This window comes from Mus caroli, chromosome 1 (assembly GCF_900094665.2).
Source record: "Mus caroli chromosome 1, CAROLI_EIJ_v1.1, whole genome shotgun sequence".
In the NCBI taxonomy this organism is placed as follows: domain Eukaryota; kingdom Metazoa; phylum Chordata; class Mammalia; order Rodentia; family Muridae; genus Mus; species Mus caroli.
The window spans coordinates 20,140,647-20,158,256 of record NC_034570.1 but is presented as its reverse complement, the minus strand read 5'-3'; the positions used below and the strand labels follow the sequence as shown (position 1 = coordinate 20,158,256).

The 17,610-nt window shown below is 41.1% G+C and overlaps 1 protein-coding gene across 1 annotated transcript in view; it reads right to left on the bottom strand.

The window, feature by feature from the left end:
* Lmbrd1 (LMBR1 domain containing 1) overlaps nt 1-17,610 on the bottom strand; it is an 81,270-nt gene that overhangs the window by 44,479 nt on the left and 19,181 nt on the right. The window contains exons 4-7 of the mRNA XM_021171300.2: nt 10,883-10,980; nt 9,750-9,817; nt 4,229-4,317; nt 921-994 (exon numbers count right to left, since the gene is read on the bottom strand). Coding sequence (XP_021026959.1) covers nt 921-994; nt 4,229-4,317; nt 9,750-9,817; nt 10,883-10,980 — 329 coding nt within the window. The remainder of the gene's footprint in view (nt 1-920; nt 995-4,228; nt 4,318-9,749; nt 9,818-10,882; nt 10,981-17,610) is intronic.

The following is a 17,610-nucleotide window of genomic DNA, read 5'->3' as shown; positions in this document are numbered from 1 at the left end:
TCTGTGTGTGTGTGTCTGTGTGTGTCTGTGTGTGTGTCTGTGTGTGTGTGTATAACTAGTGGTAGTTGCTTCTCTCCACCAAATGAGTTCTAGAACTCAGAATAGAAGTCTTGGTGGCAGGAGCTCCACCCACTAAGCAATCTTGCCAGCCCAAGGTCTTTTCATTATGGATGTACCAATGAGCATGGAACATAAGTCAATTCTGTTATTATAACAACAGCCCATTTCTTTTATGCCTAAAGAAAGCCATGCAAAACTGTTTCCAAAAGGACAGTATTTTTCATCTTTACAAGAACCAAGAATCTCAAAGGCCTCCTTAAATGCTGCTTATACAGCTCAGGGGGTGGGTGGGAGTGGGGTTAAGAAAGAGCACTGATTATGGTTTTAGCTTCACCGAACCACAGAGCAGTCTGTATATGTAGCAGTCATTAATCCACACTTTGCCACTCCCAGGAAAATGAACAAAGTCAGAAAGTTAGAAAATACAGCATCACAGCGTATACACTATACAGCGTATATACTACACACTATGCAGAGTATATACCATACACTATACAGTGTATATACTATACACGATACAGTGTGTATACTACAGAGCAGCCTCAGTGTCTGGCTGCACAGGTACACACCCATATAGAACACATCTAGGAACCAGTAACATCCTGGCAAACGGATCAGAACTCTGGCATGTACACATGACTAACTCCACATCTGTACAGGATATAATTACTTGCAATTCACAAGTTATAAGAGTCACTTCTCAGTCTTAATTCTGCAAACAGGTAAGATAACCAAGTCTCAAGGAAGGAAAACAAAAATAAGAAGTTGAGGCGGGAAGAACAGTGGGCAGATGCCCAAGGTACAAAGCTGCTGCCTCGGTGACACTCTAACTCCTTCTCAGACTCTCCCATTGCACTTACTGTGTAGGTTATGGCCGCCAGCATCCCAATCAAGGTCAGAGAGCTGATGGAAAAGGACAGAGCTGCCAGGCCTTCTGTAAAAACAAAGACATTGTCAACAGAAGCGTCTCCGAGTTTGCTGTTCCTATTTATTAGAGTATACAGAATACAGGTGTCAGGCTCCTTTAGGCATATGAAGGAATGAAACAAATCGATATCACGGTGTCTGTCAAGTGCTGATTCTATTCAAGAGGGGAATGTTTAAAGAGCTCTTTATAAATTGATCTCAAATAGTCCTTTTGATCAGCTAAGATTTCTTTTCCTTCCCCCTATTTAAAATTAGAAATACAAATCAAATTAATTAGTGAACCTAAAAAGAAATCAATAAAATAACAGGTACATAAAAGACATTGCCTGGACCTTTTCTTTTATGCCAACTTGTGTGTGTTGGGGTGTGTGGCATTATGTACATGTGTGAGGGTGTGCATGTGTGTGTGTTTGTAGGCAGGAGAGAGAGAGATCAGCACTGTGTTTTCCTGTTCTCCTCTTCTTCTTCCTCCTCCTCCTCCTCCTCCTCCTCTTCTTCTGAGATAGGGTCTTTCACTGATCTGGAATTTCACAAATTCATCTAGACCCAGTAGCTAACAAGCTTGGGGGATCCTCCATCTGTCCCCAGCCATTTGTAGGAATGTGACAAATCTTTTATGTTAGTGATGTTTAAGCATTAATATGTTCATGAAGGTTAACAAACTTAAATAATGTATCTTTTAACTCATCTCACTTTTATTTACCACATAAAAAAGAACATATTGACAAATTCATGAGTCAGACAGGGCCAATCCTTAAGCCTTTGTTTTTTAAAACTACATTTCAGGGTTAGAAGAGAAAGTACAGTGGCTAAGAGCATCCTTGCTCTGCCTGAGGACTGAGTTAGGTTCCCATCACTCACATCAAGTAGTCCAAGAGTGCCTGAAACTCCAGCCCCAAGGGATCTGATCTCTTCCCCTGGCTACCACAGGTACCTACACATGCATGGCACTGGCACACCTGTGGTATCACAACATAAATACATACACACATACACACAAATCTCTTAAAAACTGTATCTTATCAAACCAAAGGTATGTCAACATTATTTTTTTTAAGTGTCACAGAAGAAACAAAAGTACTACTTATAGCACCAAGCCAGGTCTGGCAGCTGGCTCACAGCTGTATGAAGGAGCCATTACTTCTAAGATGCACACTGAGATCTGGGATGGAAATGTGAGCAGTCTGAGCTGTGGCTTAGGGGCTGCAGCATCTGGTGTGTAAACATAAGGACCCGAGCTTCCATCTCCAGCACTCATGTGAGCAGAGGATGTGCTGGCCCGCCTGCCTCCCTAGTTTAGCTAGCGAGTGGAGAAGAAACCCTTGATGTCAACCTTTGACCTACACATACACATGAACAAGTGCCACAGTCCCATGCACGTGTGCATTAACCACACACACTAAAGACATGAAAACATATCACAGAATTAATAAAACGGAGTATTATACTAACACATTTTGACTATCAAAAGGTTAGTTTTCCTAATAGTCAAAATGGTCTGCTCCAAAGAATTCAAAATTAATCATTGAGAATTATTCCTAGGGCTGGAGAGATGGCTCAGTGGTTAAGAGCACTGACTGCTCTTCCAGAGGTCCTGAGTTCAAATCCCAGCAACCACATGGTAGCTTACAACCATCTGTAATGGGTTCTGATGCCTCCTTCTGGTGTGTCTTTAGACAGCAACAGTGTACTCACATAAAATAAATAAATAAATCTTAAAAAAAAAAAAAAGAATTATTCCTATAGCAAGATGGTTCAGCATGTTAAAGTACATGGCCCACAAACCTGATGGCCTGAGTTCAATCCCCAGAGCCCACATGAAAGTAGAAGGAGAGAACTCTGTAAGCTTGTCCTCTGACCTCCACACATGCGCGCACACACACAAATATTAATATTATTTTTAAAAGACATTCCTAACTGTCTAAAGGATAACTAAGCTGACTGAAGATGCTAATGATATTTCGTGGATAAAAATCTATGATCTGCGCATGCACGCTAACAGATACTACTGACAGAGTAGTTGTAGTGTATTTGTAGAATTACTTTGCTACAAAAAAAAAAAACCCTACTTGCACAAATTATTTTAAAGCATTGTTCAGTGAAAGAAGCCAGCCAGATACATATGAAAATTACAATATATTGATATCCTTGTAAGCTAATATATATTTGATAAATTGTAAGTGAATAGTGCAGTAAGTGGATCCCCGTAGTGATGGACGTGCTCTACACCTCGACTGTACTCAAATATGTCATATTTATGTAAGGTGAATTCATAATATGTGTCTGTTTTAGGAGTAATAGTTTAGAACAGTTTAATATACTGGATATCTTACACATCTAGGAAGTAGATGAGGGCAATGAGATTAGAAATCAGGAACACTTGGGCTGGAACTGGAGGAAGGGCTCGCTCATCAATTAAGAGCATTTTTTGCTCATCCAAAAGACCCAGATTCAATTTCTAGACCCTACACAACAGCAGTTAATAGCTCTCAAAACTCTTGCAGAGGACTAGAGTTGGTGTGCTTCCTAGCAACCCATTGGAGGACTCACAGACAACTCTAACAGCAGCTCCAGGGGATCCAACGCCTCTGACCTCCACAAGTATCTGTAGTATTCTCATGGGCATCTATGTACACCCTCCCCGTGTGTGTGTGTGTGTGTGTGTGTGTGTGTGTGTGTGTTTGCGCGCGTGTGTGCGTGTATGACTGTATGTGTAATTAAAATTTTTAAAAAGAAATCTTTATTAACTCAGTCAGTATGACCTAAGTTTTATTTTGTCAGAATTTCAATAAAAGCAATGCTGACATATTGTAGTACCATAAATCTACAGTAAAACAGGATTTAATTCCTACAAAATTTATAATTTACTTTCTCAATATTACCTCATCTTTAGTAGCATGATAGAGCATTGTCGTATTAAAAATTTTAAATAAAAATCTATGCCCAGCACATTTCTTTAACATATTATTGCACATTATCATAAGGAATTAAAGATCACATTAAAATAACAAGCCCATTAAAATCCTTTGTACATTAAAGAGTCTTTTTAACAGGTACCTTTCCGTAGAAGTGAAAAGCTGCCTATATAACGGCTGGAAGGCAGCTTTAACAGTGTAAGCCTCCTTACCGAAGCACAGAACGGTAGAGCTAAGTCCTGGGAAAACTAAAAACTGGCTAATGTTCATAAATTTCCAAAGAATGCAAACTAGGAATTCCTTGAAAACAATGTTTTAACACTTACGACCAGTTCCAAGGTCCTCGAACAGGAGCTTCACCTTTTCCCACTCTGTAGAGTTGTTGTTGTTGGGCAGATGCAGAGGCACAAAGGCACTACAAAGGAGAAAAGAACTCTGTCTGCAGGCCTTGGAAAGAGTTAAATAAATAATAAATAATAAAAGAAAAGAGCTGAAACACAATTGAAATTTTTAAAAGAAAGATCAATTCTCCCAAATCCTACATCCATGCCAGACACGGGGTTTGAGGAGTTTCTCACTGACAGACCTACTTTATTGCCTATTTGTTTTGAAGCATATTAGAAAAATTCTATGTTGACTTAGCAAAAACAAACATACAATCATTTCAATATATTTACATGTAAAACTGAAACAAAATGTGTCACAGTCAAAAGTACACATCACACAGTGAGGTCAGAGGTGATCTCTGCTTTTCTTTCTGATGTCTTTCAAGATCCTGCCCCATGTACACCACGACACTTTTTTTTTCTTGCCTAATCTACAGGAGAGAGGAGCACACTAGACAGAATTACAGCCGCAGAGCTTACACTAAGAAACAATGGAAAACAGAATGCAGCTGGTTTATTTTCCAGGCCAGAATAATAAACAAAGACATCAAGACACTGAGATTAAAAAGCAGGATGCCTCAAGATAACGTATGGGAAAACCACTCTAAAAGATAAATACACTATTCACACCTCCTTTCTAAACATTTAATTATAAGGAAAGTAGAAGTATGTATACAATTTTTTTAACAGAAGAAGTGACTATATTGAATTGAATATATATATATATATATGTATATATATATACACAAATATATATATGGCTATTTTCCAAAGAAAGCAATTATTTTGAAACTTTAGTTTTGAAAACTTTTACTCTACTCTAGTTCTTAAAAAAAGATGAATTGAATTCATGTTGGGTTATTTAATTTCCAATATATAATAACCTAGTTTCATTTAGGCATAACTTTTTTTGACAGCCCTCAAAGTATATTTTGAACTTTTTAGTTTAGAACATGAGTTTAGAAAAAAAATTCCTTTATCAAAAAATTATCTAAAGTACGATTAAAGCATATTACAAATACTTAAAAGTAGTATTCATACTCAAAACTTCAGTTTTAGAGCGTCAAAAGTACTGTAGCTTGGCAGCATGGACTCTTGACTTGGAGGAGTGCCTGATGACCCACCTTCTGAGGACGGCTGGTCAACAGTTCGGAAGGAACAGAGCAATGCAAGAGGAAATGTCAGACAACCCACATTTTTAAACTTTTAAAAAAATGATACAAACGTTAAATTGGACTGATTTCAGAGAATTAATTATTTTGATGAAATCCATCAGAGACTTGGCACTCATTAGTTCAGACCGGAACCAGACCAGAGACTCAAAGCATCTCCCCAACCACATTACCACAGGGATTTAATCATTAATAAACAGAACCCAAATAATTTGATGTAAAGACAACTATCAATAAATAGGCAGAATGAAAACTAATTATGTAACTAAACACTAAATCCTAAGCAATGGTACACAACTATTTAACGTAATGCACGGGAATAATGGTCAATGTGTACCAGTGCAAGCTTAACTCTTTACATGGGGCCAGGCTACGGTAGGAGGGCTGGGAAGCAGATCACGACCAAGTACTGCCTCCTGGGAACGAGAGGACCTCAGTTCTCATAACAGCACTGAAGCTGAGGTGGCTGCACAGGCCCCGCAAGACACGGACGCAAACAAGCTCTGAGCAAGGTGTAGTTAGGGGTTCATCGGCACAGTCCTCTGTGGACAACTGGTGGCTTCCGAGAGACGGAATGGCAGTGGAGGCTCCTGGTAGGTTGACCAAGCTCACATGGATGAGACTGTATGCACAAGTATATGAAAGGCACAAAGTGGAGTCCATAACTTTTTACATCTTTTAATGAGGGAGGGGAGAGGGGGTGAGGCTAGATCTGGGAAGAGTATGGGGTAAATTTGATTAAAATAGATTGGGTGAAATTCTTGAACTTCATAAAACATTTATTTTAAAAAGGCAATTGAAATCAAATAATGATGTGACACATCACTTTTGAAGAGGCAAATAAAAGTAAGACTCTCAGGCTTTTGTAAATGATGATGATTTATGGCAAACAAGAGTCATAGTTTAAAATCACACCCATATATCTTTAATTTGCCTCACTCAAAGGCAGTGACTAGACAGAACCCCAGTTTCTACAGCCACAGTCACAAACAGAAAGGGAACACAAGAAGATTAGAATCCTCCCTCTCCTCACTGAAAATAAGAAAGCTGAAAAGTTTCTTAGTGAAAACATTCTGAAGTCCGTCTGCATCACTAAACTAGCTTAATGCAGTGTATCTTTGGGAAGAGGCAGAGAGGAGGCTAATTACCAACTTTCAGGAGACAGGAAATTGAAAGGATGAATTCAGTGCAATCAAACAAGATTCTCCCCTCCTACCTCAACCTCCACGTCACCTCCTATCTCTCCCCTTGGATCATCTGTCTCCTCCAGATCTCTGTGCATCTTCTCTTTCTGACCCTTGCCTGAATTACTAGTGGCTCACCCAGCTGACCTTTTAATACTTGCTACCTTTTAATACTTCAATTCCCAAACCCAACGTCCAAGACCCCGCCCACACAACCTTTACAATGCTATAACTCTTAAAGCAGGACTTCGCTTGAGTCACGATCACACATCTTCTCTGCCTCCTGACTGCTAAGCAGGATAAAGCTCACCATTTCTTAAACACTGCATGCTAAGAGTCTACATGCCTAATATCACGTGCCAAGGGTCTAAGTGATCACTTGAAACACCACACTGTGCTTTGTTGATTGTTTGCTTGTTGGTTTGGGGAGAAAGGTGGGTTTAAGGTCACATACTTTTCACGTCACTCTTCATCTGTGTAGAGCCCTTCTGCCCTGACACAGGTATCTTTGAAAGGAGACAAACAGTTCCTTCCACAGAGAAGGACACAGTAAGAGGTGGCCATCTGCAAGCCAGGCACGATTCTTACCAGAGGCCAGTCTTGCCAACATCTTGATCACAGGCTTCTACAGCTGTGAAAATTAAATGTCTACCGTTTAAGCCTCTGGCCCGTGGCACTTTGTTATGGCAGGAGAAGCAAACTATTATAGTCTGCATGCCTTTTGCCTTCTCTCCTTACATAACTAACCAATCAGTTCAAAGTTTAGCTCAATCGCTGACTACTCCCTCCAAGTCTTCTGATTCTCCAGGGTGCTCCTCATCTTGTGGGGCCCCATTTTGGCTCTGGTTCAGGCCTTAAGGACAAACCTGAGACTGGCTCAGTTTTGAGACCTGTCTCAGTCACTTCTGTATTGGGTGACTCAGCAAGACCTGTTTGGCCCTGCCTCTGCCCCTCTGTTGCTGATGTACAGCTTGGCTGGCCCTGTCAGTCACTCCATACCCTTAGTCACCTTTCCCTGCCTCCTATGTCATCTTACCCCACCAAAAATCCTCCTCCCTATGGTCCGAACTTACATAAGAGAGAGGCTGATGCCATAAAGTTGAGTTCCTGCTTTGACAAGACTCCCAGCTCAGTGTGTTTCTTCTGGGCCTCGACATCCAGCTTAGCCCCGGAGAGACCCTAGCGGGACCTGGCTCTCTCACCTCTCACCTGGACGTGCCACCAAGGAGCCGGCAACATCTCATGTGTATCTCTCACTGAAGGGCTTAAACACTGTAATTCATTTATTTGCATGTATCCTGGGTGTGGCCCTTGAGGACAGAGGCCATTAATTTCCTTTGCTGACCCCAAGATCCAGCAGTGACACAAAACACAACTGCTCCAAAGACTGCTGAGCCTTACAAATATCAAGCCTGGACCACACACTGGCTACATTACCTACAGATTTATCAGCAAGAAAATCTTTTCAAAGAAACTCGGGTATTCTGCCTTAAAGATATCCTCGAACACCTCAGTAAAGATGGTAACAAAAGAGCACTGCCCGGATAACTGAGACACTGCTAGTCTTTAATCCATTTTTCTCTTACACGGCGTGTGCACAGATAGATGTGTTTATCGATGGTTCTCGGGCGACTCTACATCAGGATCTGCTGCATGCCGAGCGCCTGGATTTACACAAATCCAAGAGTTTTACTGTTCCTTTTGCTTTCTATGTCTGTGATTGCTTCAGAGCTACGGGGAGGGGGACATGACTACACAAGCTCAATGCATCACAAACCTAAAGCATTTGCTTCCTAGCCGCCCTTTAATCTTGCTGACCCTGTTTTAAGAAGCAGGCTAACAGACATGCCTTAAATGCCATCAAGAGAAAACTAGCATACAGACCTCTCTGGCCTTAATTATTAGAAAAGGGGAGCTTATAAGCATATTCTACAACTATAACAAATAACAAAACCCTAAATGTACAGCCCTTTATGACCCAGGAAGACAGGCAAAAGAAAGAGGAACCATGCATAACCTCCATGCTCCTCGGAAGCCACGCACGCCATCATGGGTTCCATCCCTGCCATAAATTACATCATGAATGTTTCAAGGATATTTACTAAAATTTAAAACACTAAATTATGGGCTAGTGGTTAAAGGTCACTTTCAGAGAACCCATGTTCAGTGTTCAGCACCCATATGGCAGCTCACAACACTCTAGCACTCCAGTTCCAGGCCTCTGCAGGCATAAGGCATACAGGTAATACACAGATAGACATGAAGCCAAAACAACCTGACACATAGAATAAAATTTAAACATTTGTTTAAAGCCTACCAAATTCATTATTAAAAAATTATTAAAAAGCATATGACTACCTACTGTGTGTCTTCAAGGGAAGGTAGACAAAGGGACTTGGAGGGATGAAAGAGAATGGGGAAATTACGTGATTGTGTTATAATATTAAAACAAGCTTAATCTAAAACAACTTAGGAAGTTTGACATCACAAATAAAGGATCAATTTATCACCCCTTCTGCTATTAAAAGGATAAGATCTACTTTAACAAAGACAAATGTCTCCAACAAACAAGGACAGATGTCAGACTCAGGAATCAATGAATAAAACTTCACCGATACTTCCATTAAATACACAGAGCTCTACAGACTCAGATTCGAGCTTTTAACATATGGGCAGCATGCACGTCCACGGAGGAGCCCCACAGCTCACACTAATGAGCTGCTGTCCTCTGAGAAGGCAGAGAACTCCCCATCAGCAGGCAGAGAACTGAACACTTCCCAGTCCGGGGAAGACTCCCAGAACAATGCAGCAAGCATTAATGTCGAAACATCACCAAGAACTGGGTAAAATACAACACACAAAACACAAATGCATTCATGTAAAACCAGTAGTAACACGGAGGGTGCATGCAGGGGGGAGAAGTGCAAATGCCTAGAAGAAAACCACTGCTCACTGTGGCTCCACACAGTGGGGACATAAAAAGCCACTTGTTTGTCACCCCCTTTTTGTTTATTTTCCTTGTCTAAATTTTTCTGAATGAACCTTCTGTTACCATTACTCAAATAATTCTTGTTTCCACTGGCACACTGAAATATAAAAACTTACCCAACGAGAAGCAGCAGAGCGCAGATCACAACAAATCCCAAAGTGTACTTGAGAGCCGTTTTAATTTGCTAGAGACCAGGGGGGAAGAATGTATCTCTTAGCAAGCCTTTACATAAAAAGGTATTGTGACAGCATAATAATATTCTTTCATATTGAATATACATTTCACGTCAAGAATGCAGAGTTTCAACTGTTGGACAGAAAAGGCTTAAAATTTAAAGACAACTATAATCAGTGCTCTGCATCTTAGGTGCCTTTGCAAGTATCTGGAATGATCAAAACCCTTGAAAAGCACCCACCACGCTGAATGCATAATTAGTCAGTGGGTGGAACTGTCAAAATAGAAAAGTATTTCCCAAAACAAGCAACACTTAGCACCTATCTGTCTCTAATCCAAACACTGAAAGCAGTCATAAGAAGAAGCAAAAGTCTTTTTGTTTTGTTTGTTTTTATTTTTTTCAAGACAGGGTTTCTCTATATAGCCCTGGTTGTCCTGGAACTCACTCTGTAGACCAGGCTAATCTCAAACTCAAGAGAGATCTGTCTGCCTCTGCTTCTGCCTCTGTCTCCCGAGTACTGGAATTAAAGGTATATGCCACTACACCTGGCTAAGAATAAGTAATATTCTCATGTATGTACTTATATGCTTATGTCCATAAAATATAAATACATAACAACTATATAAATCTTATATGTTCACATGTTTCGTTACATATGTAAATAGAAGTATATACACATATAAATTACTATGTAGCCCAACCAGCATTCAACTTGGTAATCATCCTACCTCCATCTCCCAAGTACTGGGATTACAGGTGTGCACCACCCCACCTAGCTTGTGTGCATATTTTAAATACATGTACAACATCTGTCATGCCAGGCAGCACCGTTCCAAACACTTTACACACGTTAATTCACCCAATTCTCACAACAAGTATAAGGTAGATGCTCTCACTTCTATTTTAGAGACAGGAGGCTGAGGCCCTCAGGTTAACTAGTTTTTCCTGAGCCAGCCAGGTCCTCCAGGTCTAAGGAAGCGCTAGAATACAGTCAAGAGGAGTCATGCATGGCACTCATTGAAAACTGAGGACACAATCCTGTGAGCCAGGAGGCGCTCATCGTAGGGCACTCACGGTGCATTTGCTGGCGTCGTCCTCATCCTTCTCTTCATAGTAGAAGTAGACAAACGGGATCCAGAAGAACACACAGAAGAGAATAACAGAATACAGAGCTGTGGGCAGGAACAACAAAAGCCTGATCAAACTTACTTCACGGACATCCTATATTCCTAACTGCATACATGTGGCATTCAAACAGCCTTTGGTTTTCCATTCCAAGGAATCAACAAGGTTAGAATAATACACACAACTGGAGTTAAGCTCCAGGCAATGTGTAACAAGGTCCTGTGGAAGCTAGCATCAGTTCTCACTGTATACACAGTAAACAAACCTGCACTCCCTCAGTTCAATTAGCTGTGCACTCATTCCAGCCCAGCATTTACCAGCCGCTCTGGCAACTTAACGAGCCAGCAAAAACAGATACAGAAATTTTTACAGAAATGAATTCCCTTTGCTAAATATAAAACACAAAGAATTAGCATACATAAATCAAACAAGGTGAAGAAAAGTTTAGAATAGCAATAAGTTAGTAAAATGAGACTCCAAGTTATTTGGCAGGAATTATTATTCTGCTTTAAGATAATGTTAGATTTGAGATATTTTTACATAGTGAAGTATTTAATTCAATACAAAGCTTAACCTGGGAGCAAAGATCCAATACATTCATGAATTAAAGAAAGCAGTGGAAGTAAAAGCAGTGAGAGACTTAAAAAAAAAAAACAGGAAACCTGTTTTTTGAAATCTGTGCATAAGCGTTTTCTTGCATGCACACACACACACACAGAGACACACACAGACACACACACACAATCTGGAAAGATTGCAGCAGTTATGTCATTGTCATAAGCCAGTTATGAAGGAGCAGATATCAGATTCCTCCACAAAGGGATCAATACGACCACCTCACACACGCCAGAATGACTACTGTGCAGGAGAAAATAACAGGTTGGTGCGGGCACAGAAACCTGTGTGCTCCTGCAGGAATGTGAAATGGTACAGCTGCCATGGCAAGCAGTAGGATCTTTCTCAAACACTGGAAGATACGACTGCTATATAAGTGGATGATTATACTTCTGCATATGCATCCAAAAGAATTAAAAATGGTGTCTGAGTCATTTCTACACTCTCCGTTTTTTTTATAATAGCTTTTTTTAAAAGCTGCATTATTTATAATAGTGAAAATACAGATAAAACTAGGGTCCAATGACAAACAGTGAAGTATAATATAGCCTATATGTAAAGTGGACTATTATTCAAACATAAAAGAGAAATTCTTGCATATGCTATAATGTGGATAAATTCTAAAATCACTGTAGTAAGTGAAATATACCAGTCACAAAGAAATAAAAACTATGTAATTAAACTAAGAGGAAAAAATTAAGTAAAACGCATAAAGACAAAGGGTAGAAAGATGATTGTCAGGAAGTAGTTGGCTGCACGTGAGTTACAAAATATTTAAACATGCTCCTAATCTTGGCAACACATGATCTCATTTATAAAACAATGTCCGTAACTGCTGCAGGCTGCTGCTGTCGGACTCTCTAACGAGGCATGAGGCAAACTCTGCATCAAATCATGCTGTCCCACTGTAGCCACTGCCCTGAAGTCCATTTCTCTGGCTTCATGCTATATGATGAAGCACCTTGTATATCAATAAATACACATCTCCATCCAAAAATTAGGCATGGCACTTTCAAAAGTTAAAAATCAGAGCAAAACCTTAAACAAATACTCTGCTATACACAGAGCATCTACAGTGACCAAAAGCACATTTAAAGATGCCTGCTGTTATCGTACTCAGCAGGAAAATGTAAAGGGTCCCAACAATAAGCCCCAACAAAGCGAGCTCAGTTCTCTGCAATGATTCCAAACAACCCAAAGGACCAACTGTCCACCAGCAGCTGGATAAACAGACTGAGTGTACATCCACATGAAAGAATGCAACAAAAAGACAGGCACGATATAAATGCAGTTCCCAGATGTTACACTGAGTAAAACAAGCCCCCAACAAAAACAGTATATGCAATATGTACGAGTGACTGCAAAGAAATTCTCCAAACTAGCCAAACTAGTCTCATAGGAGGCCAAAAACTGTCTACGCTTGTGACTGATGGAGAGGAAAACTCAACAAAAGAGACTTCCCAACAGTGAACACTTCCCCAAGGCAGCAAGAAACAGAAAACTGTGGAAACTCAGCAGTCTCCAGGCAGTCGCCACACAAAGCACACCACACACCATCCCGAAAAGCTAGTGCCCTGACAGCCCAGCTAAACTATCTTCTCCATCTGATTTCCTTGTTGCCCATCAAGATTTCTGTATTTGGTCCATAAGTGCTGAGCTACAAAGTAGAACTAAATTAACATTTATGATTGGGTCATTTCTATCACCTAGTTATCCTTCTATATCTATAAACAGAAACTCAAATACTGCATCTTCTACTGTCGTGAAACAGAAGAACTATCTCTTTTAAAGATGTGTTCCAGACTCATACTTATCATCCGAGGAAGCAGTCCTTACCTCCCAGTCAGAACACTCTGAATCCTGACATCTTTATAATGCACTTGTGTCTCCATTACAGACTACCATTAGTAAATTACTGTAAGCAGGTTTTAGGTAGGTCGGCCCACTGATATCAAGGCTCACATAAAGAAAACGTCTCATATGCACAGAAATTGACACAGATCAGACTCATAAACTTCCCATATATTTTTTAACTTTTTAAAATATTAAATATATTTATATTTCACATGCATGTGAACATATATATGTTAATATATCATATATATATATGAGTCATAATACACACACACACACATATATATATACACACACACACATACATACATACATATATATATATATATATATGTATATATATATATATATATTAGTGAACAAACTAGCAAAACAACTAAACAGAAAACTACTGGCAAAGATCACATGCTAATCCCCCTATGTCAGGAACTAAAAAGGGGGCTCTGGGGAAGGGGTGGGGGAAGACGCACACCCCGCCAGAGTTCCACCTATGCTCTGGTCTGTCAGGTGTGGAAGGGCTGCTATCTACCTTCCACTCTTCCCCAGGTGGGCATCTAAGCCTCTGACCCACTCTTCAGGGGGTGGCAAGGGGCAGCCCTACTTGGGAGTCCCGGAGCTACTTTGCTAAAGCCACCCAGGTTATGGGAGAGAGGGATGAGAGAAGAGGTTCCCAACACTGGTGGGAGTGAGTGCAGTAGATCTTGACTAGAGCACAGGAAGGCCTTCCATCGGGAGGTTAGAAACAGCTCATTAGGAGAAAGTCTGTCCCATCTTCCAAGAGCAGTGGGCCTTGATGAACAGAGACATTCTATGGTTTTAGAGCTTTATTATAGAAAGGCACGGAGAAAGAGAGAAGGTAGAAAAGAGAGGGGGGGGAGGGTGAGAGTAAGGGGTAAGAGGGAGACAAGTAAGAGGTAAGAGAGCAAGGTGGAGGCCTAACAGCCCCTTTTATGGTCTTTACTGTTGCTAGGTAACTGCGGAGGAGTTTAGCCTGAAGGTCAGAAGCTTGGGCCATTGCCTAGTAGCCAGGCTTCTCTTGTGGGGGCTGGAGAGGAGGCAGTAACTTAGGCAGAAGCCAGAGTTCCAGGAGCATGAGGGAACGCCTACCGTGTCATGTAGGTGAATTATCATCCTTTTTGGGGTTCAGATTTCAGCCCAACTGGAGACCAGCCTGCAATTCCCCACATCCTTACACTGTTTTTTGTAGTTACAGAAAAAGCAAGCAATCTACCTTCTAAATGCTTTGTGTTGCTAAGGGATAATGCATGTGAAATTAACTTAAATACAGTCGACTTCTGAAATATTAAAATTCAAGAGCATTTTCCTGTTTATTATTAACCTTTAACTCAAAGCACTATGATAAAAGGAAAGAGATAGGTTTCTGTGGCACACATATGTAATCCCAGCTAATGTGGAGTCTGAAGTACCAAAATCATAAATTCAAGCACCCCTTGGATTATAAAGCAAGTTCAAGGCCACCTTAGACAAGTTACTGGTAACCTGTCTCAAAATTGAAATAAAAAGGCAACAGGGATTTAGCTCAGTGGTATGGTGCTTGCCTGGCCTGCCAAAGTCAGTCTTTAACACTGAGAATAATTAGTCATTACACAAATTTTAGTTTTGGAGGGTGAAAGTATAAAGATACTGTACTCTGGGAATAAAAAAAAAAGTTTCCCAATTTCTTTTATCCTATGAGGAAACCTGGGGTCAACTCTGAGAGCTGCACACCCAACACCCATCTTCCTTTCAACTTCTCCTGTATTTCCACCTTCCCCTTTGACCTGCTTCCCGCTTGAAACTGATACACAGTGCCCTAAAATAACTCAGCACCATTTGGACATGTTAGGATTGTCAGGGACTAAGTGCGGAGGGTGAAGACCAGAGAAGAAATGAACTTCGGACCCTTACAACAGGACCCAGCAGCCCAGGCCAGCCTTCAATTCCAGCTCCGAGCTAGTGCGAGCACTGCCTCATCCTCTGCAGCAGGCACTCCCATCAGCGCCTAAGACAACACCGTCACACGGCTGTTATGAAAAAGTTTCATAATGAACTACTTGAAAGTGCACCGCCCATAGCAGACTACTCACTAAGGAATGGCAGAGTAAACCATATGGTTCCCTTGGTAATTAGTAACCTATACGATGTAGAAGGGAAAAGGCTCTGTGGCCTGTGACATTCTCTAAAAGAGATTTCTCAATTCATTTTATAAAGCTGCCTGAGTCTTTATATTTAAGTCTGACAAAAATCAAATAAAGGGAAGGTCCCAGGCCTGTACTGATGCATGTTGATTGAAGACTTCTAAACTCTAAACGAGAGAAGAGCAAAGCGAATCCAGCACAGTACAGTTGAAAATGACATCGTTTTTACCAAGTTTGTAAGACATGCAAAGTTTGTAATAATAATTAACCTTCAGAGTGTGCATTATTTTTAAGAGAGTAACACAACCCCTAAAAGGGCATGAACCTCTTCAAAAACAGGAAAGGCTCCAGATACGATGTGTTCAGTTATAAATAAGCACCCTGGATATGGTTCAGCCCCATAGGAGAGGAGAATATATACTTACATCAAAATGTAGAACCCTAATCTCATGAGGTTAGACTGCAGTAAAGAAAAGATACAATATCTCAACTCTGGGGACATACTATTCATCTTATAAGGGGCACATCACCAAAGAACAGAATGCCACTCTGAGATTACAGCAAGACTGTCTTGTCTTGACCACACAATCCCTCTTTCTCCGAGACTCCAGCTTACAAGCTGTCTTCTAGCCTGCAGAAGAGCTGTTGTACAAAACTCAGGTGGCTGGTCAACAAGTGGGAGAGCAGGGGGAGGAGCTACCGCTCCCCTAGCAGAGCCTCAGGGGGAGGAGCTACCGCTCCCCTAGCAGAGCCTCAGGGGGAGGAGCTACCGCTCCCCTAGCAGAGCCTCAGGGGGAGGAGCTACCACTTCCCTAGCAGAGCCTCAGGGGGAGGAGCTACCGCTTCCCTAGCAGAGCCTCGGGGGGGAGGAGCTACCGCTTCCCTAGCAGAGCCTCAGGGGGAGGAGCTACCGCTCCCCTAGCAGAGCCTCAGGGGGAGGAGCTACCACTTCCCTAGCAGAGCCTCAGGAGGACTCCAGAACCAACAGACAACTTCCCTGCAGCTCTGCACGGGAAGCATTTAGATCCGTGATGCTGAGAAACCACACAGAAAGTGTTGCTTCACACTGCTAATTTTCCCATACTTTAAGTGATACCCGAGATAGACTCTGAGGGCAGAGTGAAGCCATTCAAGTATTCTCCTGCATATGCACTGAGAATACAGGACGGTAAATACAGTTGCTGGTGAGCATGAACTTATCATGAATTTGTATCACGAAGAAGAACAGTAATTTTGTGCATGATTCCGTTGTTGCTGATTCCCGCTTTATAGTATTTAGTCCACAGGTCAAAGTACAAGGTCATTTTTAATAAAATAATTGATTAAATAAAATAACCAAAATAATTAGGTATTTCTGGTACGATTCCTAATTGTCTAGCAATGTCCAGAACATTTGCTTCAAAGCTACACAAACAGCAGTAGGCAGAAACACAGAGACCAATACTACAAACTGGTTACTCTAAAGGCCGTATTTCATACAAGTCAAAGAACCACATTCCAATTTGTAAGCTTTAGTCTTAGTCTTCAGAACTTAGGCTCACTTTTTTGTGTGTGTCATCTGCTAATGAAAATTAAGGTAAGCTTCCAATTGTAGAAAATCACATAAAATGATAAAAACAAGAGTTACATTGTTAAGCTTCACGTTACTGTGAATACCTAAAAGGGTAATTTGGGTCACAGTCTGGAGAAGTCAGTCTAAGAAGGTGGAGCAATTGTGTGAGCTCCTGGGGGAGCTGCCAGATGGTAGTGAGAGGGAGCCCGGTAAAGCAAACTGCACACTTCATGGTCAACAGGCAAAGGAGAGGGAAGATGCCAGGATGCTGTGTCCCTAGGAGGGCACATGTCAGAGACCTAAGGCCCCACCCCACCCCACCGCACCCAAATAAAAGTTGAAGCCCTGCTAGTATTTCAAGGTTGGGCATTTGGGAAGTAAATAGGTTTGGATGATGGCATAAAGTGGGGTGTATGATGGGAGTGGTGCCCTGACCCACCTCCCAGCACCCCCCCCCCCCAAAAAAAAAAAAAAAAAAAAAAAATACACAAACTCTGTTAAAGAACAGTGAGAATTTG